The 25,985-nt window shown below is 50.2% G+C and overlaps 1 protein-coding gene and 1 long non-coding RNA gene across 4 annotated transcripts in view; both read left to right on the top strand.

Moving 5' to 3' along the window:
* LOC115158830 (insulin receptor-like) overlaps positions 1–25,985 on the top strand; it is a 178,533-nt gene that overhangs the window by 102,008 nt on the left and 50,540 nt on the right. For all 3 annotated transcript variants that reach the window (XM_029708186.1, XM_029708185.1, XM_029708184.1), the window contains exon 3: positions 24,683–25,007. In XM_029708186.1, the coding sequence (XP_029564046.1) occupies positions 24,683–25,007 (325 nt within the window). The remainder of the gene's footprint in view (positions 1–24,682; positions 25,008–25,985) is intronic.
* On the top strand, positions 7,663–10,126 carry LOC115158833 (uncharacterized). Its single transcript, XR_003868748.1, has 2 exons — positions 7,663–8,896; positions 9,077–10,126. It is a non-coding gene; the product is annotated as an uncharacterized LOC115158833 (long non-coding RNA).

Raw genomic sequence — 25,985 nt, 5'->3', positions numbered from 1 at the left:
TGCCTTCCCTGCCTTCCCTGTCTGCCCTGTCTGCTCTCTCTCTCTGCCCTGTCTGCCCTCTCCTGTCAGCCCTGCCCTGCCCTGCCCTGCCCTGCCCTGCCCTGCCCTGCCCTGCCCTGCCCTGCCCTGCCCTGCCCTGCCCTGCCCTGCCCTGCCCTGCCTGCAACCCCACCAATACCACATGAGGGGAGAGGCTCTGTTTTCATCTTTGTTGACTGTTTATGTCTACTTCTCTGTCTGTTTGATGCAAGGCAGACACAAAGAAAACGTCTGTTTCTCTGTCTTTGTTCTTCTATCTGAATGGCATCTCAATGTCTTATACAAGACGACAAACACCCCTAGAATCAGTATGGATCCAGTTCTCTCTCTCTAGCTCTCTCTTTCCCGTCACCCCCCCCCCCCCCCCCCCCCCCCCCCGTTGTTTGTGCTAGACTCTGTCCGTCTGAACCCAGCGCCCCTGAAAAAGGGGGAGGGGAGGAAAGAGAGAGGAACAGGAGGGGGGAGCAGCGGAAAGAGAGAGAGAGAATCTGTAACAGTTAGCCAGTTGATAAAGAATGATCTTTCTCTCTGTGTGTGGGACCGACGGGGTTGGCTGACTGGCTGACTGACTGTCTGACTGGCTGACTGGGTGGGTGGCTGGCTGGCTGGCTGGCTGGGTGGGTGGCTGGCTGGCTGGCTGGCTGGCTGACTGGCTGACTGGGTGGGTGGCTGGCTGGCTGACTGGGTGGGTGGGTTGAAGTGGGACCGACGGGGTTGGCTGACTGGCTGGCTGGCTGGGTGGCTGGCTGGGTGGCTGGCTGGGTGGCTGGCTGGGTGGCTGGGTGGCTGGCTGGGTGGCTGGGTGGGTGGCTGGCTGGGTGGCTGGCTGGGTGGCTGGGTGGCTGGCTGGGTGGGTGGCTGGGTGGCTGGGTGGCTGGGTGGCTGGCTGGGTGGCTGGCTGGGTGGCTGGCTGGGTGGCTGGGTGGGTGGCTGGGTGGCTGGGTGGCTGGCTGGGTGGCTGGCTGGGTGGCTGGCTGGGTGGGTGGCTGGGTGGCTGGGTGGCTGGCTGGGTGGCTGGGTGGCTGGGTGGGTGGCTGGCTGGTTGGCTGGCTGGGTGGCTGGCTGGCTGGGTGGGTGGCTGGCTGGGTGGCTGGGTGGGTGGCTGGGTGGCTGGGTGGGTGGCTGGGTGGCTGGCTGGCTGGCTGGGTGGCTGGCTGGGTGGGTGGGTGGCTGGCTGGCTGGCTGGCTGGCTGGCTGGGTGGGTTGCTGGCTGGCTGGCTGGGTGGGTGGGTGGGTGGGTGGCTGGCTGGCTGGGTGGGTGGGTTGGTGGCTGGCTGGCTGGGTGGGTTGGTGGCTGGCTGGCTGGCTGGCTGGGTTGGTGGCTGGCTGGCTGGCTGGCTGGGTTGGTGGCTGGCTGTCTGGCTGGCTGGGTTGGTGGCTGGCTGGGTGGGTGACGGTCTGGGTGACTGACTGACTGCTTGACTGGCTGGCTGACTGGGTATCCAGGCTCACAGTCTATTTCTGTTGCTAATATCATAATAAAATGGTCCATTCAGACCGTGGCAGTGGCTTTCAAACTCCTTACTCATGACTGGGCGTTCTTTCAGCAAAAGTGATTGAATTTCCCAGATTAAGCTTGTATTTATCTAGCGAACTGCAGTCTGTAAAGTGTATTAAGGGTTGGTGGGAGTTTGAATCCATGGAATCAGTCTGGGATCAGTCTTAATTGAGAGGGAATGGTTGCTACTAACATTTGAATTAGGAAAAGAGCAAGCTGTCCCTGGTTTTAGGGTTTTCTGATCCTAGTGAAAATGTAGATTGTGGTTGGTTGTGAAATCCTCCTTTTTTTTCATTTGTGCTTTCTGCCTGCAGTGCACACGGTCTTCGGCACTATTACCCATTTGATATGGATTCACAAAGTACATGGAAACGTGAAAGATTTGAAACCAGCTTATCGATGCCAATTCTGACCTGTGTGTGTTAATGTGGTGGGGATATGTGTCTTTTTGTGGAAGGTGCTACGCTGAGGTGCCTTATTGCTATTACAAACTGGTTACCAACGAAATTAGAACAGTAAAAATACATGTTTTGTCATACCCGTGGTATATCACGGCTGTCAGCCAATCGAGCCCTGAATGCTGATTGGCTGACAGCCGTGGTATATCAGACCCTATACCACGGGTATTACTGCTCTAATTGCGTTGGTAACCAGTTTAAAATAGCAATAAGGCACCTCGGGGGGTTTATGATATATGGCCAATATACCACAGCTAAGGGATGTGTCCAGGCACTCGGTGTTGCGTCGTGCATAAAAACTGCCCTTAGCCGTGGTAAAACTGGCCATATACCACAAACCCCCTCATGCCTTATTGCTGAAATAGAACATGTTGTGGTGGTGCTTCCGTCTGCGTGGCTGTGCATAATGCTTCTGTGTCTGTCTGTGTCTCTGTCTGTCTGTGTCTCTGTCTGTCTGTGTCTCTGTCTGTCTGTGTCTCTGTCTGTCTGTCTGTCTGTCTGTCTGTCTGTCTGTCTGTCTGTCTGTCTGTCTGTCTGTCTGTCTGTCTGTCTGTCTGTCTGTGTCTCTGTCTGTGTGTCTTCGACTCTGTCTGTGTGTCTTCGACTGTGTGTGATGATGAGGATGATAAAGAGGATGACGATGAAGCAGGTCAGCAGTGTGTGTGTGTCCCTTACAGGTGAACTCAGATGATTTGTGGTTCAGCAGGACAGGACAGGGTAGAGCAGGTCTGTGGTTCAGCAGGACAGGACAGGGTAGAGCAGGTCTGTGGTTCAGCAGGACAGGACAGAGTAGAGCAGGTCTGTGGTTCAGCAGGACAGGACAGGGTAGAGCAGGTCTGTGGTTCAGCAGGACAGGACAGGGTAGAGCAGGTCTGTGGTTCAGCAGGACAGGACAGGGTAGAGCAGGTCTGTGGTTCAGCAGGACAGGACAGGGTAGAGCAGGTCTGTGGTTCAGCAGGACAGGACAGGGTAGAGCAGGTCTGTGGTTCAGCAGGACAGGACAGGGTAGAGCAGGTCTGTGGTTCAGCAGGACAGGACAGGGTAGAGCAGGTCTGTGGTTCAGCAGGACAGGACAGAGTAGAGCAGGTCTGTGGTTCAGCAGGACAGGACAGGGTAGAGCAGGTCTGTGGTTCAGCAGGACAGGACAGGGTAGAGCAGGTCTGTGGTTCAGCAGGACAGGACAGGGTAGAGCAGGTCTGTGGTTCAGCAGGACAGGACAGGGTAGAGCAGGTCTGTGGTTCAGCAGGACAGGACAGGGTAGAGCAGGTCTGTGGTTCAGTAGATAAATGAGATGTGATGTGTGGTGGCTGATGGCCCAGTGCCATGCTCCTGGCTGACTGTCCATCACCTTCCCACTGTCACTGTTCTGTCCACTCAGCGCTGTGGGTGGGTGGGTGGGTGGGTGGGGGAGAGGAGGCAGCAGCAGCATCAATTATTGAGGATGAGGAGGGTGAGGAGGTGTATTTAGTGATCGTTCCTCTTGGATGTCTGTAATGAGATGTCGTGGTGTGTTCTAAAGGAGAGGGAACCATCAGACAGATTGCTGCTAGATGGATAGATAGCTGGTATGTGCTGTGGAAACCAGGAGGACATTCTGGCCAGGAGGACATGGCGGCTCTGGCTAGGAGGACATGGTGGCTCTGGCTAGGAGGACATGGTGGCTCTGACTAGGAGGACATGGTGGCTCTGGCTAGGAGGACATGGTGGCTCTGGCTAGGAGGACATGGTGGCTCTGGCTAGGAGGACATGGTGGCTCTGGCTAGGAGGACATGGTGGCTCTGGCTAGGAGGACATGGTGGCTCTGGCTAGGAGGACATGGTGGCTCTGGCTAGGAGGACATGGTGGCTCTGGCTAGGAGGACATTGTGGCTCTGCACAGCTGATGGCCTGTTCCCTGGTGTATCTCCTCGCTCTCGGCTGTTAATGGGGGTCAGTTTCAGGCCCGCCGGCGTCTAACTGCTGATGGGCCCTCAGAGGAGAGGGATGGGACTAAGAAGAGGGTAGGAAGGAAGAGGAAGCTGATGAGGAAGAGCGAACATAAGGTGAAGGCACCAATTTGTAAGTCTCTCTGGATAAGAGCGTCTGCTAAATGACTCAAATGTAATGTAAATGTACTTAATAAAAAGAAAACGACCTCAGCATATCCTCTCTGCCCCCTCCTTCCTGCCACCACGCTATAGGCCAGCTGAGGAACAGGTCTGTTTCCCCTAGTTGACATGTTCTATCGCGGTGTTGTTTAACAACAAGTCTAGAGCTTTAGACCCGGAACATAGAACCCTTAGCCTTAAGGCCCTTTGACTCTGTGACCTTATGGTTTTAGCTCAGTTATTACAACCCTGTTGTTCAGTCACACTGAACACATTTCCACCTAACTAACCCGGTTAGGATGTCCTTAGAAATGACATCCTCATTCCATACAAGGAGAACGGAACCTCAAAACAACTTACTGTTCTGAGATCTGACTGAAAGAAGCCTCTGTGCTTCCTAGAACCGTACCTTAGTGTATCCTGTTTCCTAGAACCGTAATTTAGTGTATCCTGTTTCCTAGAACCGTAATTTAGTGTATCCCGTGTTTCCTAGAACCGTAACTTAGTGCTTCCTGTGCTTTCTAGAACTGTACCTTAGTGTTTCCTGTGCAGGTCCTGGAACAGCGTTAGCAGGGGGTTTATATAGGGTACGGGTAGGGCTGTGCAGGTCCTGGAACAGCGTTGGCAGGGGGTTTATATAGGGTACGGGTAGGGCTGTGCAGGTCCTGGAACAGTGTTAGCAGGGGGTTTATATAGGGTACGGGTAGGGCTGTGCTGGTCCTGGAACAGTGTTAGCAGGGATTTATATAGGGTATGGGTAGGGCTGTGCTGGTCCTGGAACAGCGTTAGCAGGGGGTTTATATAGGGTACGGGTAGGGCTGTGCAGGTCCTGGAACAGCGTTGGCAGGGGGTTTATATAGGGTACGGGTAGGGCTGTGCTGGTCCTGGAACAGCGTTGGCAGGGGGTTTATATAGGGTACGGGTAGGGCTGTGCAGGTCCTGGAACAGCGTTGGCAGGGGGTTTATATAGGGTACGGGTAGGGCTGTGCAGGTCCTGGAACAGCGTTAGCAGGGGGTTTATATAGGGTACGGGTAGGGCTGTGCTGGTCCTGGAACAGCGTTGGCAGGGGGTTTATATAGGGTACGGGTAGGGCTGTCCTGGAACAGTGTTAGCAGGGGGTTTATATAGGGTACGGGTAGGGCTGTGCTGGTCCTGGAACAGCGTTAGCAGGGGGTTTATATAGGGTACGGGTAGGGCTGTGCTGGTCCTGGAACAGCGTTAGCAGGGGGTTTATATAGGGTACGGGTAGGGCTGTGCAGGTCCTGGAACAGCGTTAGCAGGGGGTTTATATAGGGTACGGGTAGGGCTGTGCTGGTCCTGGAACAGCGTTAGCAGGGGGTTTATATAGGGTACGGTTAGGGCTGTGCTGGTCCTGGAACAGCGTTGGCAGGGGGTTTATATAGGGTACGGGTAGGGCTGTGCTGGTCCTGGAACAGCGTTAGCAGGGGGTTTATATAGGGTACGGGTAGGGCTGTGCTGGTCCTGGAACAGCGTTAGCAGGGGGTTTATATAGGGTACGGGTAGGGCTGTGCAGGTCCTGGAACAGCGTTGGCAGGGGGTTTATATAGGGTACGGGTAGGGCTGTGCTGGTCCTGGAACAGCGTTAGCAGGGGGTTTATATAGGGTACGGGTAGGGCTGTGCTGGTCCTGGAACAGCGTTAGCAGGGGGTTTATATAGGGTACGGGTAGGGCTGTGCAGGTCCTGGAACAGTGTTAGCAGGGGGTTTATATAGGGTACGGGTAGGGCTGTCCTGGAACAGCGTTAGCAGGGGGTTTATATAGGGTACGGGTAGGGCTGTCCTGGAACAGCGTTAGCAGGGGGTTTATATAGGGTACGGGTAGGGCTGTCCTGGAACAGTGTTAGCAGGGGGTTTATATAGGGTACGGGTAGGGCTGTCCTGGAACAGCGTTGGCAGGGGGTTTATATAGGGTACGGGTAGGGCTGTGCTGGTCCTGGAACAGCGTTAGCAGGGGGTTTATATAGGGTACGGGTAGGGCTGTCCTGGAACAGCGTTGGCAGGGGGTTTATATAGGGTACGGGTAGGGCTGTCCTGGAACAGCGTTGGCAGGGGGTTTATATAGGGTACGGGTAGGGCTGTGCTGGTCCTGGAATTTTGGATGACAGTAACTGAGCAGCCAAATGGCCGTTCGTAATTAATCTATTTTTATTTTATTTTTAAGACTCACATTTTCTCCTCTCCTCACTGCACGTGCTGCCACAGCAATGGAATGAATAGAACTGCCGTCCCCATTCAAGTCAATGGTGGCATAATGGGTGAACTGGCGGCCATAGGAACAAAGCAGGAAGTAAAAGCTGATGGCCTGTTTATTTAATTTATCAGTTATGATGGTTGTTTTATTTCCATGACAGTCTTCATCCAGAATCCACTGTTATATGATGCTTGTGCCAGCCCTAGGTATTGGACTATATCATACAGGCTAAGCATGTTGCTGCGTCATGACTCTGTAAACAATGTCTTACAATGACCTCACTGTGACCTTTCGGTGGGAGGAAGTTGCACTAGGCTCCTTCCTTCTGCCTCGTTCACACACTAGTTGAATAACTCCCATCAGGCCTGGTCATCCGGTGTGTTCTTTTGTTTTATTTAACGATGCGAGTCAGTTAAAGAACACATTTTATTTACAATGTCGGCCAAACCCAGACGACGCTGTGCGCCGCCCTACGGGGACTCCCAATCACGGCCGGATGTGAATGAGCCTGGATTCGAACCAGGGACTGTAGTGATACCTCTTGCACTGAGATGCAGTGCCTTAGACCGCGGCTCCACTCGGGAGCCCTATTCTTCTATTCACCTGTTCATCTTATTAATGAATCCTAAATGCTGCACTATTCCCCATATAGTGCACTACTATAGGCCAGAGAGGGAGTCAGTCCATATGGAGCCCATAGCAGTGAGGGCCACTCCTGACTGAGGCCTGTCTGAACAGGCCTGATAACTTTTCCTGACGTGCTGTTCGTCTGCTCACACTCAGCAGGCTTATATGCACGTGTACACAAGCCCTGATCTTATCAAATAGGTTAGGTGCTTTAGAACACGTCGTTGACCAAATCATCTAGAACATTCCCATGTCTCTGCTTCTCTGTCGTCACATGTCATACACGCCAAAGCCATCGTCCTCCCAGAAGAGTTTCATTTACACAGGAGAGAGACTTGACAAAGCAGCTACTTTCTTATCCAAACATTTAGTGTTTTATGGCTGAGCATCAGGAAACGAGTCATCGAGTACACAGCAGCTAGGACGTCAACCTACCTTTTTTTTGTATGTCGTTGTCTTGGTGACAGTTGAGATGTCTTACCTTTTTTAAATTATAAATAGACAGAACAATGGGTACAGAGAGAGCATTTATTTTTTACATCACTTCTTATAGTAACACTGTATGAATAGTTCCAAGATAGTAAGGTTATTAGCCATACAGCTAACCTTCACCCTCTGTTTACAGCTCTCTTCCTCATCGCTCTAACACGCTGGCTGGCTGGCTGGCTGGCTGACTGGCTGGCTGGCTGGCTGGCTGACTGGCTGGCTGGCTGGCTGGCTGGCTGGCTGGCTGGCTGGCTGGCTGGCTGGCTGGCTGGCTGGCTGACTGGGGTGGAGTTACGCTAGGGTGTTCCAGCTCTTTCCAACTTTCTCCACCTCGCCCAACACAACTATCTGTTTCCCCCCTTTCCTTCTCAACACCACCACAGCATTCATTCTGTTTCCCCCCTTTCCTTCTCAACACCACCACAGCATTCATTCTGTTTCCCCCCTTTCCTTCTCAACACCACCACAGCATTCATTCTGTTTCCCCCCTTTCCTTCTCAACACCACCACAGCATTCATTCTGTTTCCCCCCTTTCCTTCTCAAAATGTTGTTTTTGCCCGATGGGGAGCTCCTTTCCTCTTCTCTCCTGTCCACAAAGGTTTCATACTCTTTCTCCCTGTTGTTGTAGCCTTCATAATCTCTGCTCGTTATCTGTGTGTCAGGCCTGGAAGCGTGTCCTCAGTCTGACGATATAGTGACACTACAGCTCACACTCACGCTCAGTCTCCCTGCCTCCCAGGGATTTGTCTGTTGATGTTTTTGTTTCCCCTATCGTCTACCTCCTCCTGTCCGTCCTCCTCCTCCTCCTCCTCTCCATTTTCCTCCTCCACCATGGGACGATGTCTTAAATCAGATCACTAGAAGCATTTATAGTTCAGCTTTTGAATCTTAGGACTCCTAGAAAGTGCATGCCTGTGTAAGTGTGTGTTTTCTTAGTAAACATTTCCTTGTAAGCGTGTGTGTGTGTGTGTGTGTGTGTGTGTGTGTGTGTGTGTGTGTGCGCGCGCCTCTGAGAGAGAGCCTCTGGGGTAAAGCCTGTTTGTTATGGTTCCCCACCCTTTGCCCTCAGACAACACTGCCAATTAGAGGGGTGGTTTATGTGTAAAAGTAGGAAGTATGTTCCTGTGCCTGCGCTGCTATTGGCTCAGACCCACCGCCTCTCTTCCCAGGCTCTCTCTTTGCATGGGGGGATTACAGCCCTGAACACATGAAGCGTAAACACACCGCTCACCTTTGATCATCAGGAAAGAAAACGCATTAAAACCCAGCAGAACACACTAGTGAGAGATAGGGAGCTGCCTGGGTTGGTGTAGTGTTAGTGGAATAGTGATAAGGTGGGTGTAGTGTTAGTGGAATAGTGATAAGGTGGGTGTAGTGTTAGCAGAATAGTGATAAGGTGGGTGTAGTGTTAGTGGAATAGTGATAAGGTGGGTGTAGTGTTAGTGGAATAGTGATAAGGTTGGTGTAGTGTTAGTGGAATAGTGATAAGGTGGGTGTAGTGTTAGTGGAATAGTGATAAGGTGGGTGTAGTGTTAGTGGAATAGTGATAAGGTTGGTGTAGTGTTAGTGGAATAGTGATAAGGTGGGTGTAGTGTTAGTGGAATAGTGATAAGGTGGGTGTGTTAGTGGAATAGTGATGGTGAGTTAGTGTTAGTGGAATAGTGATGAGGTTGGTGTAGTGTTAGTGGAATAGTGATAAGGTTGGTGTAGTGTTAGTGGAATAGTGATAAGGTGGGTGTAGTGTTAGTGGAATAGTGATAAGGTTGGTGTAGTGTTAGCAGAATAGTGATAAGGTTGGTGTAGTGTTAGTGGAATAGTGATGAGGTTGGTGTAGTGTTAGTGGAATAGTGATAAGGTTGGTGTAGTGTTAGCGGAATAGTGATAAGGTTGGTGTAGTGTTAGTGGAATAGTGATGAGGTTGGTGTAGTGTTAGTGGAATAGTGATAAGGTTGGTGTAGTGTTAGTGGAATAGTGATAAGGTTGGTGTAGTGTTAGCGGAATAGTGATAAGGTTGGTGTAGTGTTAGCGGAATAGTGATAAGGTTGGTGTAGTGTTAGTGGAATAGTGATACGGTTGGTGTAGTGTTAGCAGAATAGTGATAAGGTTGGTGTAGTGTTAGCGGAATAGTGATAAGGTGGGTGTAGTGTTAGTGGAACAGAGTAGGTTTCCATCTTCCGTAGAAGCGTTGGAATCATCCATCATTCTTCCCCTGAACAAGGCAGTTGTTCCCCGGTAGGCCGTAATTGTAAATAAGAATTTGTTCTTAACTGACTAGCCTCGTTAAATATATATATTTTTACAAAAAAATCCTTTCTCTTCTCCGCCATCCCTCCATCCGGTTTGAAAGAAAAACAAGGCGTATGAATGAAAGAGGGGTCGTGGCCTGGAAACGCGAGAGAGAGAGAGAGAGAGAGAGAGAGAGAGAGATGAAGGGGGGTGAGTTTGGGAGACTGGTTCAGGCTGAGCTGGGGCTGTGGGTGAATGGAGGGGAGGAGGGGGATGAATGAACGGGCTGTGTTTGGCACAGCTAGCGTAACTTAGCGTTAGCGTGATCAGAATGGGAATGCTGCAGGGCAGTGTTAGCCGCAGTGTTAGCATAAACATTGTGCTAGCTAGTAGTAGGCTCTGAGCAGGCCTGGGGCAAAAAGGGCTGAGAGGGAGGGAGAAAAAGGATGGAGAGAGAGAGAGAGAGGGGGTAGCGGAATAGCTCCCCTCAGCAGCGAGAAATGGCCTCGTATTCTCCTAGTTTGCCTCGGTTGCTTTCTGTTTGTTTTCCATGGAAGGGTTAACCCCGGGCAGCTCTCCTCCCTGACATGGAAGGGTTAACCCCGGGCAGTTCTCCTCCCTGACATGGAAGGGTTAACCCCGGGCAGTTCTCCTCCCTGACATGGAAGGGTTAACCCCGGGCAGTTCTCCTCCCTGACATGGAAGGGTTAACCCCGGGCAGTTCTCCTCTCTGACATGGAAGGGTTAACCCCGGGCAGTTCTCCTCCCTGACATGGAAGGGTTAACCCCGGGGCAGCTCCCCTCCCTGACATGGAAGGGTTAACCCCGGGCAGTTCTCCTCCCTGACATGGAAGGGTTAACCCCGGGCAGGTCTCCCTGACATGGAAGGGTTAACCCCGGGCAACTCTCCTCCCTGACATGGAAGGGTTAACCCCGGGCAGTTCTCCTCCCTGACATGGAAGGGTTAACCCCGGGCAGTTCTCCTCCCTGACATGGAAGGGTTAACCCCGGGCAGTTCTCCTCCCTGACATGGAAGGGTTAACCCCGGGCAGTTCTCCTCCCTGACATGGAAGGGTTAACCCCGGGCAGTTCTCCTCCCTGACATGGAAGGGTTAACCCCGGGCAGTTCTCCTCCCTGACATGGAAGGGTTAACCCCGGGCAGTTCTCCTCCCTGACATGGAAGGGTTAACCCCATGGCAGCTCTCCTCCCTGACATGGAAGGGTTAACCACAGGCAGTTCTCCTCCCTGACATGGAAGGGTTAACCACAGGCAGTTCTCCTTCCTGACATGGAAGGGTTAACCACAGGCAGTTCTCCTTCCTGACATGGAAGGGTTAACCACAGGCAGTTCTCCTTCCTGACATGGAAGGGTTAACCACAGGCAGTTCTCCTTCCTGACATGGAAGGGTTAACCCCGGGCAGTTCTCCTCCCTGACATGGAAGAGGCCATTGAATGGCTGCTTTCCACAGCCAGCAAACACATTGGTTAAGGGTGAGGGCGGATCTGGTGTGGGAGCTGTACTACGGCATGGATTCCTCCTGGGGGATCGGGAGTCAGACTGACACAGCGCTGCGTGGTCACAGCGCTGCGTGGTCACAGCATGTACACACTGCACTGCACAAAGAGGGAAGAGCACGGAGTGAAAGTATGTTGATGCATTTTTCTGTTTGTGTGTGAGTGTTCACTGCTCAGTGTGAAAGGAAACAGAAAAAGGCTCTGATGTCAGAGAGACCCCTCCCTCCCTCCCTCACCTCTCCACCTCTCTGAACCCACACTATCCTCCCCTCCCTCCCTCACCTCTCTGAACCCACACTATCCTCCCCTCCCTCCCTCACCTCCCCACCTCTCTGAACCCACACTATCCTCCCCTCCCTCCCTCACCTCTCCACCTCTCTGAACCCACACTATCCTCCCCTCCCTCCCTCACCTCTCCACCTCTCTGAACCCACACTATCCTCCCCTCCCTCCCTCACCCCTCCACCTCTCTGAACCCACACTATCCTCCCCTCCCTCCCTCACCTCTCCACCTCTCTGAACCCACACTATCCTCCCCTCCCTCCCTCACCTCTCTGAACCACACTTTCCTCCCCTCCCTCCCTCACCTCCCCACCTCTCTGAACCCACACTATCCTCCCCTCCCTCCCTCACCTCCCCACCTCTCTGAACCCACACTATCCTCCCCTCCCTCCCTCACCTCTCCACCTCTCTGAACCCACACTATCCTCCCCTCCCTCCCTCACCTCTCCACCTCTCTGAACCCACACTTTCCTCCCCTCCCTCCCTCCCTCACCTCTCCACCTCTCTGAACCCACACTATCCTCCCCTCCCTCCCTCACCTCTCCACCTCTCTGAACCCACACTATCCTCCCCTCCCTCCCTCACCTCTCCACCTCTCTGAACCCACACTATCCTCCCCTCCCTCCCTCACCTCCCCACCTCTCTGAACCCACACTATCCTCCCCTCACCTCCCCACCTCTCTGAACCCACACTATCCTCCCCTCACCTCCCCACCTCTCTGAACCCACACTATCCTCCCCTCACCTCCCCACCTCTCTGAACCCACACTATCCTCCCCTCACCTCCCCACCTCTCTAAACCCACACTATCCTTTCCTCCCTCCCTCACCTCCCCACCTCTCTGAACCCACACTATCCCTCTCCCTCCCTCCCTCCCTCCCTCCCTCCCTCCCTCCCTCCCTCCCTCCCCACCTCTCTGAACCCACACTATCCTCCCCTCCCTCCCTCCCTCACCTCCCTCCCTCACCTCTCTGAACCCACACTATCCTCCCCTCACCTCCCCACCTCTCTGAACCCACACTATCCTCCCCTCACCTCCCCACCTCTCTGAACCCACACTATCCTCCCCTCACCTCCCCACCTCTCTGAACCCACACTATCCTCCCCTCACCTCCCCACCTCTCTGAACCCACACTATCCTCCCCTCACCTCCCCACCTCTCTGAACCCACACTATCCTCCCCTCACCTCCCCACCTCTCTAAACCCACACTATCCTTTCCTCCCTCCCTCACCTCCCCACCTCTCTGAACCCACACTATCCTCCCCTCCCTCCCTCACCTCCCCACCTCTCTGAACCCACACTTTCCTCCCCTCCCTCCCTCACCTCTCCACCTCTCTGAACCCACACTATCCTCCCCTCCCTCCCTCACCTCCCCACCTCTCTGAACCCACACTATCCTCCCCTCACCTCTCCACCTCTCTGACCCACACTATCCTCCCCTCCCTCCCTCACCTCTCCACCTCTCTGAACCCACACTATCCTCCCCTCCCTCCCTCACCTCTCCACCTCTCTGAACCCACACTATCCTCCCCTCCCTCCCTCACCTCTCCACCTCTCTGAACCCACACTATCCTCCCCTCCCTCCCTCACCTCTCTGAACCCACACTTTCCTCCCCTCCCTCCCTCACCTCCCCACCTCTCTGAACCCACACTATCCTCCCCTCCCTCCCTCACCTCCCCACCTCTCTGAACCCACACTATCCTCCCCTCACCTCACCTCTCCACCTCTCTGAACCCACACTATCCTCCCCTCCCTCCCTCACCTCTCTGAACCCACACTTTCCTCCCCTCCCTCCCTCACCTCCCCACCTCTCTGAACCCACACTATCCTCCCCTCCCTCCCTCACCTCCCCACCTCTCTGAACCCACACTATCCTCCCCTCACCTCTCCACCTCTCTGAACCCACACTATCCTCCCCTCCCTCCCTCACCTCTCCACCTCTCTGAACCCACACTTTCCTCCCCTCCCTCCCTCCCTCACCTCTCCACCTCTCTGAACCCACACTATCCTCCCCTCCCTCCCTCACCTCTCCACCTCTCTGAACCCACACTATCCTCCCCTCCCTCCCTCACCTCTCCACCTCTCTGAACCCACACTATCCTCCCCTCCCTCCCTCCCTCACCTCCCCACCTCTCTGAACCCACACTATCCTCCCCTCCCTCCCTCCCTCACCTCCCTCCCTCACCTCTCTGAACCCACACTATCCTCCCCTCACCTCCCCACCTCTCTGAACCCACACTATCCTCCCCTCACCTCCCCACCTCTCTGAACCCACACTATCCTCCCCTCACCTCCCCACCTCTCTGAACCCACACTATCCTCCCCTCACCTCCCCACCTCTCTAAACCCACACTATCCTTTCCTCCCTCCCTCACCCTCCCCACCTCTCTGAACCCACACTATCCCTCTCCCCTCCCTCCCTCCCTCCCTCCCTCCCTCCCTCCCTCCCCACCTCTCTGAACCCACACTATCCTCCCCTCCCTCCCTCCCTCACCTCCCTCCCTCACCTCTCTGACCCACACTATCCTCCCCTCACCTCCCCACCTCTCTGAACCCACACTATCCTCCCCTCACCTCCCCCCTCTCTGAACCCACACTATCCTCCCCTCACCTCCCCACCTCTCTGAACCCACACTATCCTCCCCTCACCTCCCCACCTCTCTGACCCACACTATCCTCCCCTCACCTCCCACCTCTCTGAACCCACACTATCCTCCCCTCACCTCCCCACCCTCTCTAAACCCACACTATCCTTTCCTCCCTCCCTCACCTCCCCACCTCTCTGAACCCACACTATCCCTCTCCCTCCCTCCCTCCCTCCCTCCCCACCCCTCTTAGAGCCCACACTATCCCTCCTTCAGCCCCTCCACTCTCTTCACCTGCCTATCCCTCTCTCCCCCCCAGCCCCCTCCTTCTCTCCCCCAGCCCCTCCCCTCTCTCCCCCCAGCCCCCTCCCTCTCTCCCCCCAGCCCCCTCCCTCTCTCCAACCAGCCCCCTCCCTCTCTCCAACCAGCCCCCTCCCTCTCTCCACCAGCCCCCTCCCTCCCTCTCTCCCCCAGCCCCCTCCCTCCCTCTCTCCCCCAGCCCCTCCCCTCTCTCCCCCCAGCCCCTCCCTCTCTCCCTCCCTCCCTCCCTCCCTCTCTCCCCCCAGCCCCCTCCCTCTCTCCAACCAGCCCCCTCCCCTCTCTCCCCCAGCCCCCTCCCTCTCTCCCCCAGCCTGCTTACTGAGAGGGATCCTTCCTTGTTCTTCTGTTGGCAGTAACAGTGTGTGATGTCCTCACCGTGGTGTCATCCCTCGAAGTCTGTCTGTCTGTCCCTGGCTGTCTAGCTGGCTGTCTAGCTGTCTGTCTGTCCCTGGCTGTCTAGCTGGCTGTCTGTCCCTGGCTGTCTAGCTGGCTGTCTAGCTGGCTGTCTAGCTGTCTGTCTGTCTAGCTGTCTGTCTGTCCCTGGCTGTCTAGCTGTCTAGCTGTCTAGCTGTCTGTCTGTCCCTGGCTGTCTAGCTGGCTGTCTAGCTGGCTGTCTAGCTGGCTGTCTAGCTGGCTGTTTAGCTGGCTGTCTAGCTGGCTGTCTAGCTGGCTGTCTAGCTGTCTGTCTGTCCCTGGCCGTCTAGCTGGCTGTCTGTCTGTCCCTGGCTGTCTAGCTGGCTGTCTGTCCCTGGCTGTCTAGCTGCCTGTCTAGCTGTCTGTCTAGCTGGCTGTCTAGCTGTCTAGCTGTCTGTCTGTCCCTGGCTGTCTAGCTGGCTGTCTAGCTGGCTGTCTATCCCTGGCTGTCTAGCTGGCTGTCTAGCTGGCTGTCTAGCTGTCTGTCTGTCCCTGGCCGTCTAGCTGGCTGTCTGTCTGTCCCTGGCTGTCTAGCTGGCTGTCTGTCCCTGGCTGTCTAGCTGCCTGTCTAGCTGTCTGTCTAGCTGTCTGTCTAGCTGTCTGTCTAGCTGGCTGTCTAGCTGTCTAGCTGTCTGTCTGTCCCTGGCTGTCTAGCTGGCTGTCTAGCTGGCTGTCTATCCCTGGCTGTCTAGCTGGCTGTCTAGCTGGCTGTCTAGCTGTCTGTCTGGCTGTCTAGCTGGCTGTCTAGCTGGGTGTCTAGCTGTCTGGCTGGCTGGCTGTCTAGCTGTCTGGCTGGCTGTCTGTCCCTGGCTGTCTAGCTGGCTGGCTGTCTGTCGGGCTGTCTGTCTCTGACTGTGTGTCTGGCCTACTGGCCCACTAATACATTCTTAACCATGCTTTTCAAATCCTCTTCTCCTCTTCCAAGAGTTTTCCTCCTGTCAACTGTTAAATAGTTCAGTGGCGACATCATAACCCTTCCCCAAAAAACAAAAGGAGCGTTTCAGGACTTTTTTTTGGGTCCTCTGCAGCCACGTTGCCAGCCATGTATGAAATGAGAAGAACTCCTGAAACGTTTTCCGCTGGGGTGAGCACAGGGCGGATATTTCAGAACTGTCCACTGTGTGTGTGTGTGTGTGTGTGTGTGTGTGTGTGTGTGTGTGTGTGTGTGTGTGTGTGTGTGTGTGTGTGTGTGTGTGTGAGAGAGAGAGAGAGGATGGGCGGGTCCCGAGGAGAACGATGAAGACTCCCAGCCTGTGGTCAGTCTCAGTGTGTCCTCACTAGCAGCAGCCCCAGATGGCCTCACACTGGAGCACACCATTCTGCACCACTACAGAACACACCATACTGCACCACTACAGAACACACCATACTGCACCACTACAGAGCACACCATACTGCACCACTACAGAACACACCATACTGCACCACTACAGAACACACCATACTGCACCACTACAGAACACACCGTACTGCACCACGACAGAACACACCATACTGCACCACGACAGAACACACCATACTGCACCACGACAGAACACACCGTACTGCACCACTACAGAACACACCGTACTGCACCACTACAGAACACACCGTACTGCACCACTACAGAACACACCGTACTGCACCACTACAGAACACACCATGCTGCACCACTACAGAACACACCGTACTGCACCACTACAGAACACACCATACTGCACCACTACAGAACACACCATACTGCACCACTACAGAACACACCGTACTGCACCACTACAGAACACACCGTACTGCACCACTACAGAACACACCATACTGCACCACTACAGAACACACCGTACTGCACCACTACAGAACACACCATACTGCACCACTACAGAACACACCGTACTGCACCACTACAGAACACACCATACTGCACCACTACAGAACACACCATACTGCACCACTACAGAACACACCATACTGCACCACTACAGAACACACCATACTGCACCACTACAGAACACACCGTACTGCACCACTACAGAACAAATGAAAACACACCAAATAAAAATCTCTGTGAAGTAATTTCTTTGATTGTGACTTTTATTTCAGTGCTTTAAACCTAATTGTGTCTAGGATTTATCTGACATAGTTTGCATTCGCACCGTGGTCAGTTAATGCGGCGGTTATTACAATTTTGATGTTGAGCGTTTGAAGTCGGCCTTGTTGTGACTTGATTACCATTTATTTAATGGCTTTAAGCTGCCTGAATGTTTATGGACAGTATTTCTTTGATGCGTTAGATTTATCAAGATTGAATTTCATACTTCGAAACAAGACTGTCGGCTACGTAGCCTCATTTAACAAGATCTAAATGGATATTCTCAGGAAACTGATCCAGATCAAATTGTTGATGCTGCATGGACGCTTCAAAGGTAAAACTTGCAGAATAGGTTTCTCGTTTACGATTGAGAGTGATAAATGTGAAGGAAGGTTGAGCACAAACATGGTGGTAACAGGAGGGGGTGGTTATCTAGGCAGGTACAGGAAGTATTACGCTAGCAGGAGATTTAAAAAAAAAATCGTTTATTTATTCTTTGAATCCAAAGCTGGAAGTGGGCTTAAAATGGGTACATGTGCTTTAATAGGTACGCTTGCCCTAACTCTAATAATATTACAAAACAGAAACTCCTCGTATTGTTCTGTTACTCGTAAAAGTAATATATTACTGTAACATGTTACTTTTGATGTGTTACCTCCAACCAGGCTTAGGCCTTATAGGCCGTATATACCGTATGTATATACCATATATACCATATGTATATACCGTATATACCATATGTATATACCATATATACCATATGTATATACCATATATACCATATATACCGTATGTATATACCATATATACCGTATGTATATACCATATATACCGTATGTATATACCGTATATACCATATATACCGTATGTATATACCGTATATACCATATATACCGTATGTATATACCATATATACCGTATATACCATATATACCGTATGTATATACCGTATATACCATATATACCATATATACCGTATGTATATACCGTATATACCATATGTATATACCATATATACCGGGGTATTTGGTAAGAGCCACTGGATGTGTTTTTCAAATTGTATTAGTCACAGGCTCCGAATACAACCTTACAGTGAAATGCTTACTTACGAGCTCCTAACCAACAATGCAGTTTCAAAAAATATGGCTAAGAATAACAGATTAAAAGTAACAAGTAAATAAAGAGCAGCAGTAAAAAAATAACAATATATACAGGGGGGCACCGGTTAGTTGAGGTAGTATGTACATGTAGATAGAGTTAATAAAGTGACTATTGGGGGGAGGGGGCAATGCAAATAGTCTGGGTATATAGTCTGACATTTGATTAGATGTTCAGGAGTCTTATGGCTTGGGGGTAAAGCTGTTTAGAAGCCTCTTGGACCTAGACTTGGCGTTCCTAGCAGAGAAAACAGTCTATGACTAGGGTGGCTGGAGTCTTTGACAATTTTAAGGGCCTTCCTCTGACACCGCCTGGTATAGAGGTCCTGGATGGCAGGACCTCGCACTACCCTCTGTAGTGCCTTGCGGTCGGAGGTCGAGCAGTTGCCATACCTACCAGGCAGTGATGCAACCAGTCAGGATGCTCTCAGTGGTACAGCTGTAGAACCTTTTGAGGATCTGAGGACCCATGCCAAATATTTTTAGTCTCTTGAAGGGGAATAGGTTTTGTCGTGCCCGCTTCACGGCTGTCATGGTGTGCTTGGACCATGTTGGTGATGTGGACACCAAGGAATTTGAAGCTCTCAACCTGCTCCACTACAGCCCCGTCGATGAGAAGGGGACGTGCTCAGTCCTCTTTTTCCTGTAGTCCACAATCATCTCCTTTGTCTTGATCACGTTGAGGTCGAGGTTGTTGTCCTGGTACCACACGGCCAGGTCTCTGACCTCCTTCCTATCGGCTGTCTCGTCGTTGTCGGTGATCAGGCCTATCACTGTTTTGTCATCGCCAAATGTAATGGTGTTGGAGTCGTGCCTGGCCGTGCATTTGGTAAAACCTACGGGATGTGTTTTTAATACCGTTAACTATTTATTTGAAGTTCATCAATAGATTTTAATATTTGTAGTTAAGTAAATACCTGCAGTCAACTTGTGCAATACATTAGTATTTCACCTGTCACATTATTTTATATTATGAAGGTTACCGTAGTTCCCCAGAACAGTTGAGTCAGTAGCGTGTTTGTTTGTAAATAGCACAACGGGAAACGGCGGGAGCTGGGGAGACCATAGCATTCTATATCTATAAGACAGTCTTTGTTGTGCGGCTCATATGAGGTGATGATGTTCCACTTGTATGTAATTCACTGCTAAATGTTTGCCATCTTATAACATCTTTCTGCTTTGTTTGAGAAGTCAGAGCTCTTGGTGAGTTATCTGTACAGCTGCCATTTTCTTTCCTGTGCTTCCTAGTAGTTTTTTTCCCCCTCTTCTGTTCTTCTCCCCTCTGCTCCGTCATATGCTGCTCTTCCTTCACATTTCACTATTACAGATTTCGCTAATGTTGTTATCATTCTGGTAATAGATGCCCAATGTTTTTGTTTGTTTGTTGGTGCTATGGCAGGATGGGAGAAAAATGGTATGAAGTTCTGGATACAGCCCAAGCCTACCCTTGTATCCTGGTCACGAGAGAACTGGTTGAAAAAGTGACCTGGACTTGACTTATACAGTTTCACTTTTACGATGATTTAGCCATAAATGACTGCTAGTTTTGTGTAGAGGTATGCTTTCCCTGACATATTGTATCCATATTGAGCCTCAAGTAATGTTGTTGTGGTAGTTTCCCTTATTTTCTAGTTTTCTACTCCGCTAGCCAGCACCTCGCCTTTATAGGTGTGCGTTTCTTTTTTCTAGATTGTTGTGGTAGTGGGGGACAGACTGGGCCAGACCTGAGCCTCAAGTAGTGTTGTGGTGATGGGGGGCAGACTGGGCCAGACCTGAGCCTCAAGTTGTGGTAGTGGGGGACAGACTGGGCCAGACCTGAGCCTCAAGTAGTGTTGTGGTGGTGGGGGACAGACTGGGCCAGACCTGAGCCTCAAGTAGTGTTGTGGTGGTGGGGGGGCAGACTGGGCCAGAACTGAGCCTCAAGTAGTGTTGCGGTGATGGGGGGCAGACTGGGCCAGACCTGAGCCTCAAGTAGTGTTGTGGTGGTGGGGGGCAGACTGGGCCAGGCCTGAGCCTCAAGTAGTGTTGTGGTGGTGGGGGGCAGACTGGGCCAGACCTGAGCCTCAAGTAGTGTTGTGGTGGTGGGGGGCAGTGCAGTTCAATCTACTGCAGTCCTGGCTACCAGACAGCGCTTACCTTACTGCTGCTAGTTAATGCAGTTTTTAGGTTCTCTGCTATTTGCCTCTCCTCCATGTTGTCAGTATTTACATTTACATTTAAGTCATTTAGCAGACGCTCTTATCCAGAGCGACTTACAAATTGGTGCATTCACCTTATGATATCCAGTGGAACAACCACTTTACAATAGTGCATCTAAATCTTTTAAGGGGGGGGGGGTTAGAAGGATTACTTTATCCTATCCCAGGTATTCCTTAAAGAGGTGGGGTTTCAGGTGTCTCCGGAAGGGCTGGGCAATACATCAAATTCATTTGATTAATTGAAATGTATGTTTTAGCGTAATTTTCCAAATACCTGTATCACAAGAACGTTTTTATCTACATTTGTTATGAGCGTTTATGTCCGTTTGTCTTTTTGGTCACTTTTTCGTCGCTCCTGCTGTGACTGTGCACCTTCCCATTTATACAAACACACAACGCCCCTCCCCCCTACCACACCCCACACGAGAGCTTAACCTTACAGACAATGCAGAGTTCTTATATAGTAGATGAAAAAATGCTTGGTCATGGCTGGTTCCACCCCTCCCATGCAGATTGGGGGGCATCATAAGTCACCTCGGGTTCATCTTGTAGTTATTTGCAACTGGTGTTGTTTTAACCCCCAACCCCGGCTTAGTTTCCCAGATGCAAGAATGATTAGAAACAATAAGGATTTTTGTTCTACTCCAGGCTATCTCTATCTCGGGTCACACCCACCACATCTAGTCTATGGAATGCAGTCTTTTAGGTTTTATGACCAAGTCAACTGTCAGCTCAAGCCCAGAGGCCCAACTCAGTCCCATAGCCACTGATGAGAGAGTACTCATCAAAGCTATTCGATGCATAAACAGTATTATAACATCATCTTGTCAATTTTCGTCCCACATCAGTTTGTCACCCACGGCGTTGCGGTACCATGTACCGCTAGCAGCATTTTAGCCGAAGACTTTTATACTTGCTGTCTAGTCTGTGTTTTATACATGTGCAATAAGCATAAAACACAAGTAGGCCTATATAAGAAAATGGAAACTCGTTCTCATTCTGAGAAATAAGGTAGGCCACTTGATTTCAACATCTGAACAAAGTCGACACGCTCGCGTGCTGTTCAAACATTTGGAGACGGACAGAAGGGTGTGTTCATAACCATTCAACTATTCTAGCTAGTAAATAGATCAAATTGACTAAACTTATCATTTAAAGATTAGCTGGCTACTCACTAGCTCGTGGGCTTGTGCTTGAGAGATTGTTTATGAGACCTGTTAATTTTCTATAATTCCTGCTGCAAGAAGTTGGTCATTATTTTTTGTTGTTGATATTTTTGTAAATATTTTCATTTTATTATGTTCCCCTAACCCTACCACCACTACTCTATTTGGAGTAAACTAATGGATAACAACACTTTGGCTTCTACTTCCAGCTTATAAATACTATAAACATGTTACGGACGCAGTATATTTTACAATAGTTATCTTTTTTTGTTTGTTTTTAGTCCCATCTATCTATTTGCCATATATTTTTGAACTGTGCTGTGATGTTTCACACATGTTCTGAACCTTTATCTTTAACTGAGAATATACTTTTTTTATAATAATATTATTGATTGATTATGACTTTTCAAATCACCCCGCAGTGCTACTTGGAGAGTTGGCTCTAGGTAATTGTTGCAATTCTTCAGCCATTCCTGAATCTGCAACCAAAAACAAGCTACATATGGACAGTGCCAAAACAAATGATCTAATGACTCTGTCTCTTTGTAGCAAAATCTGCAGAGCTGGGATGGTTGTATCCCCGTATACAGTGCCAGTCAAAGGTTTGGACACACCTACTCATTCCAGGGTTTTTCTTTGTTTTTAGTATTTTTTACATTGTTGAATAATAGTGAAGATGTCAGAACTATGAAATAACACATATGTAATCATGTAGTAACAAAAAAGGGTTAAGCAAATCAATCTATTTTATATTTGAGGTTCTACAAAGTAACCACCCTTTGCCTTTGACAGCTTTGCACTCTCTTGGCATTCTCTCAACCAGCTTCATGAGGAAGTCACCTGGAATGCATTTCAATTAACAGCTGTGACTAGTTCAAAGTATATTTGTGGAATTTCTTTCCTTTTTAATGCATTTGAGCCAATCAGTTGTGTTGTGACAAGGTGTGGGTGGTATACAGAAGATAGCCCTATTTGGTAAAAGACCAAGTCCATATTATGGCAAGAACAGCTCAAATAAGCAAAGAGAAACTACAGTCCATTACTTTAAGACATGAAGGTCAGTCAATCTGGAAAATTTCAAGAACTTCTTCAAGTTCAGTTGTAAAACAATCAAGCGCTATGATGAAACTGGCTCTCGTGAGGACCGCCACAGGAAAGGAAGACCCAGAGTTACCTCTGCTGCAGAGGATAAGTTCATTAGTTACCAGCATCAGAAATTGCAGCCCAAATAAATGCTTCAGAATTCAAGTAACAGACTCATCTCAACATCAACTGTTCAGAGGAGACTGCGTGAATCAGGCCTTCATGGTCGAATTGCTGCAAATAAACCACTACTAAAGGACACCAATAAGAAGAAGAGACTTGCTTGAGCCAAGAAACACAAGCAATGCACATTAGACCGATGGAAATCTGTCCTTTGGTCTGATGAGTCCAAATTTGAGATTTTTGGTTCCAACCGCCGTGTCTTTGTGAGATGCAGAGTAGGTGAACAGATGATCCACCGTGAAGCATGGAGGAGGAGGTGTGATAGTGTGGGGGTGCTTTGCTGGTGACACTGTCAGTGGTTTATTTCGAATTCAAGGCACAGTTAACAACATGGTTACCACAGCATTGTGCAGCGAAATGCAATCCCATCTGGTTTGGGCTTATCATTTGTTTTTCAACAGGACAATGACCCAAAACACACCTCCAGGCTGTGTAAGGGCTATTTGACCAAGGAGTGTGATGGCGACGTCAATCACCCGACGTCAACCCAATTGAGATGGTTTGGGATGAGTTGGACCTCAGAGTGAAGGAAAAGCAGCCAACAAGTGCTCAGCATATGTGGGAGCAACTTCAAGACTGTTGGAAAAGCATTCTAGGTGAAGCTGGTTGAGAGAATGCCAAGAGTGTGCAAAGCTGTCATCAAGGCAAAGGGTGTCAACTTTGAAGAATCTAAAATATATTTTGATTTGTTTAACACTTTTGGTTACTACATGATTCCATGTGTTATTTCATAGTTTTGATGTCTTCACTATTATTCTACAATGTTTTCAATCCAGCCTTGTTTTGTGTATCAGTTCGTAAACCATGTGTCATGGAATCAGTACATGGAAAATCTCTTCCCAACAATTTTTGCAATCAAAGTTAGTCATTATTAATTAATGTGCATGGTTCTGATTTTAAATTAGTAACAAAAAGGGTATTTTCATAGCCAGACTGTAGAGCCAGATCAGTGAGTATTGGCTAAAGCAGGGTTAACCCCCTAGACTCGATTTTGGTACATCAATCTTAAGTAACGTACAACAAAAAATAAATCCAGATTTAAAATCCGTCAGTTTAAGCTAGAGAGATCTGACTTTGTGGAGTAAATGTTTATCCTCTCAGACACTCTCGTAAAGAGAACCTAAAGTAAAGGAGCTTTAAGTTGTGTAACTAACAGAGAGCTGAAAGCCCTGCTGCCGTGTCTATATATGTGGTAGTTGGAACTTTGAGCCAAGTTGTTTTGACCATCTCTGTTTATGAACTGGTTGTGTCCGAGCGTGGCTGAGGCTGCACTGCGGCGGGTTATTTTTACCGTGACTGGGGACCGGGACCGGGACCAGGGACAGGATTTTCTGTAGCAGTAGCTCTGACTGTGAACTAGGTCGTTGTTAGAAAGGGGTCATCCCACCAGGCAGGTGCTATAGGCTACTGGGAGTGGAGCCAGCCCAGTTCAGCAAGAAGCAGGAATGTGGTCGTCCTTTATGTGCTGATGGCCGGCCGTGCAGAGGCCCCCATGTATTGTACCAGTTGGCCCCAGCCAGCACCCCTCTCCCCTGCTCACCGAACATGCAGAACGACACAGAGCTTTGACACAGCAGCCTCTCCAATCCCTTCACTTTGTTCTGCCTGTTTCCATTTTGTCTGAGGTGTTTGTCTCCGTCTGGGGTGTCTGTCTCCACGGCGGGCCGCTGTTCGGACCGGAGGACTCCCAGCAGTGCTGCTGGTCCGGAGATATGCTCTGCACTTTGGGAAGGCTGTCTAGAACTTTAGCTGAGATCCATTGGTGGCTTTCAGATGTTTCCGGATGTTTCAGTTTCTAGCTAGTGTTTGATGAAAGAGCAGAGCTGTATTGTCCAATAGGAGTGAAATGACAAGCTGAATGGCTGAAGGAAATACACTGGATCAAATAGGTCAGGTGTTAGTTTTATCTACAGTCCAATCAGATACAAGACTGAACTCAGACAGCTTTACACTGAGGATTCTACAAATGTCTTCCTCCTGTATTGAGTTTGAATTCTTACCATCATCTCTCTCTCTCTCTCTCTCTCTCTCTCTCTCTCGCTCTCCTCCCATCCTGCCCCCACCCCCCTTCACAGTGTGTCCATCCACCTGTAAACATCGGGCCTGTACCCAACATGGTCACTGCTGCCACGACCAGTGCCTGGGTGGCTGCTCGGAGGCAGGCAACGCTAGCCGCTGTGTGGCATGCCAGAACCTCCAGCACCAGGACACCTGCGTGGACCGCTGTCCCCAGGGATACTACACCTTCAAGGGCTGGCGCTGCGTCTCTCTCTCCTTCTGTCAGGACCTCCACAACCAGTGCAAGAACGGGAAGGGCAACGACTGCCACGAGTACGTCATCCACAACGGAGCCTGCATCCCAGAATGCCCCTCAGGATATACCACCATCAACTCTACTAGGTAAGTCTCCGATATATAACGTGACAGCCATATACCACCAACTCTACTCCGTAAGTCTCCGCTATATAACAATGACAGCCATATACCACAAACTCTACTACGTAAGTCTCCGATATATAACGTGACAGCCATATACCACCAACTCTACTCCGTAAGTCTCCGATATATAACGTGACAGCCATATACCACCAACTCTGCTCCGTAAGTCTTAGGTATACAGTTCCTTCACAAGGTATTCATAACCCTATGACTTATTCAAATTTTTGTTGTTACAGCCTGATTCAAAATTGATTAAATATTAATTTTTCGCCCATCTATACACGATACTCCATAATGACCAAGTGAAAACATGTTTTTAGAATTTATTTCAAATGTATTGAAAATGAAATACAGAAATATCTAAATTATATAAGTATTCACACCCCTGAGTTAATACTTTGCAGAAACACCTTTGCCAGCGATCACAGCTGTGAGTCTTTCTGGGTAAGTCTCTAAAGAGCTTTCCACACCTGGATTGTACAACATTTGCCCATTATTCTTTTCTAAATTCTTCAAGATCTGTCAAATTAGTGGTTGATCATTGCTAGACAACCATTTTCAGGTCTTGCCATTGATTTTCAAGTAGATTTAAGTCAAAACTGTAACTCAGCCACTCAGGAACATTCACGATCTTCTTGGTAAGCAACTCCAGTGTAGATTTGGCCTTGTGTTTTAGGTTATTGTCCTGCTGAAAGGTGAATGAATCTCCAAGTGTCTGGTGGAATGCAGACTGAAGCAGGTTTTCCACGAGGACTTTGCCTGTGCTTAGCTCCGTTCCTGGATACTAAGATGGCTCCGATAGAGCTCCGAAGGAACTACACTGGACTTGTGCAAACTGGAAACTGCATATCCTGAGGCCACATTTATTATAGCTGGACACTTTAATACAGCAAACCTCTACCGAAGTTCTATCAACACATCGCCTGTGGTACTCACGAT

Source organism: Salmo trutta, chromosome 22, assembly GCF_901001165.1.
Source record: "Salmo trutta chromosome 22, fSalTru1.1, whole genome shotgun sequence".
Classification (NCBI taxonomy): domain Eukaryota; kingdom Metazoa; phylum Chordata; class Actinopteri; order Salmoniformes; family Salmonidae; genus Salmo; species Salmo trutta.
This window is presented reverse-complemented; position numbering and strand designations above follow the sequence as displayed.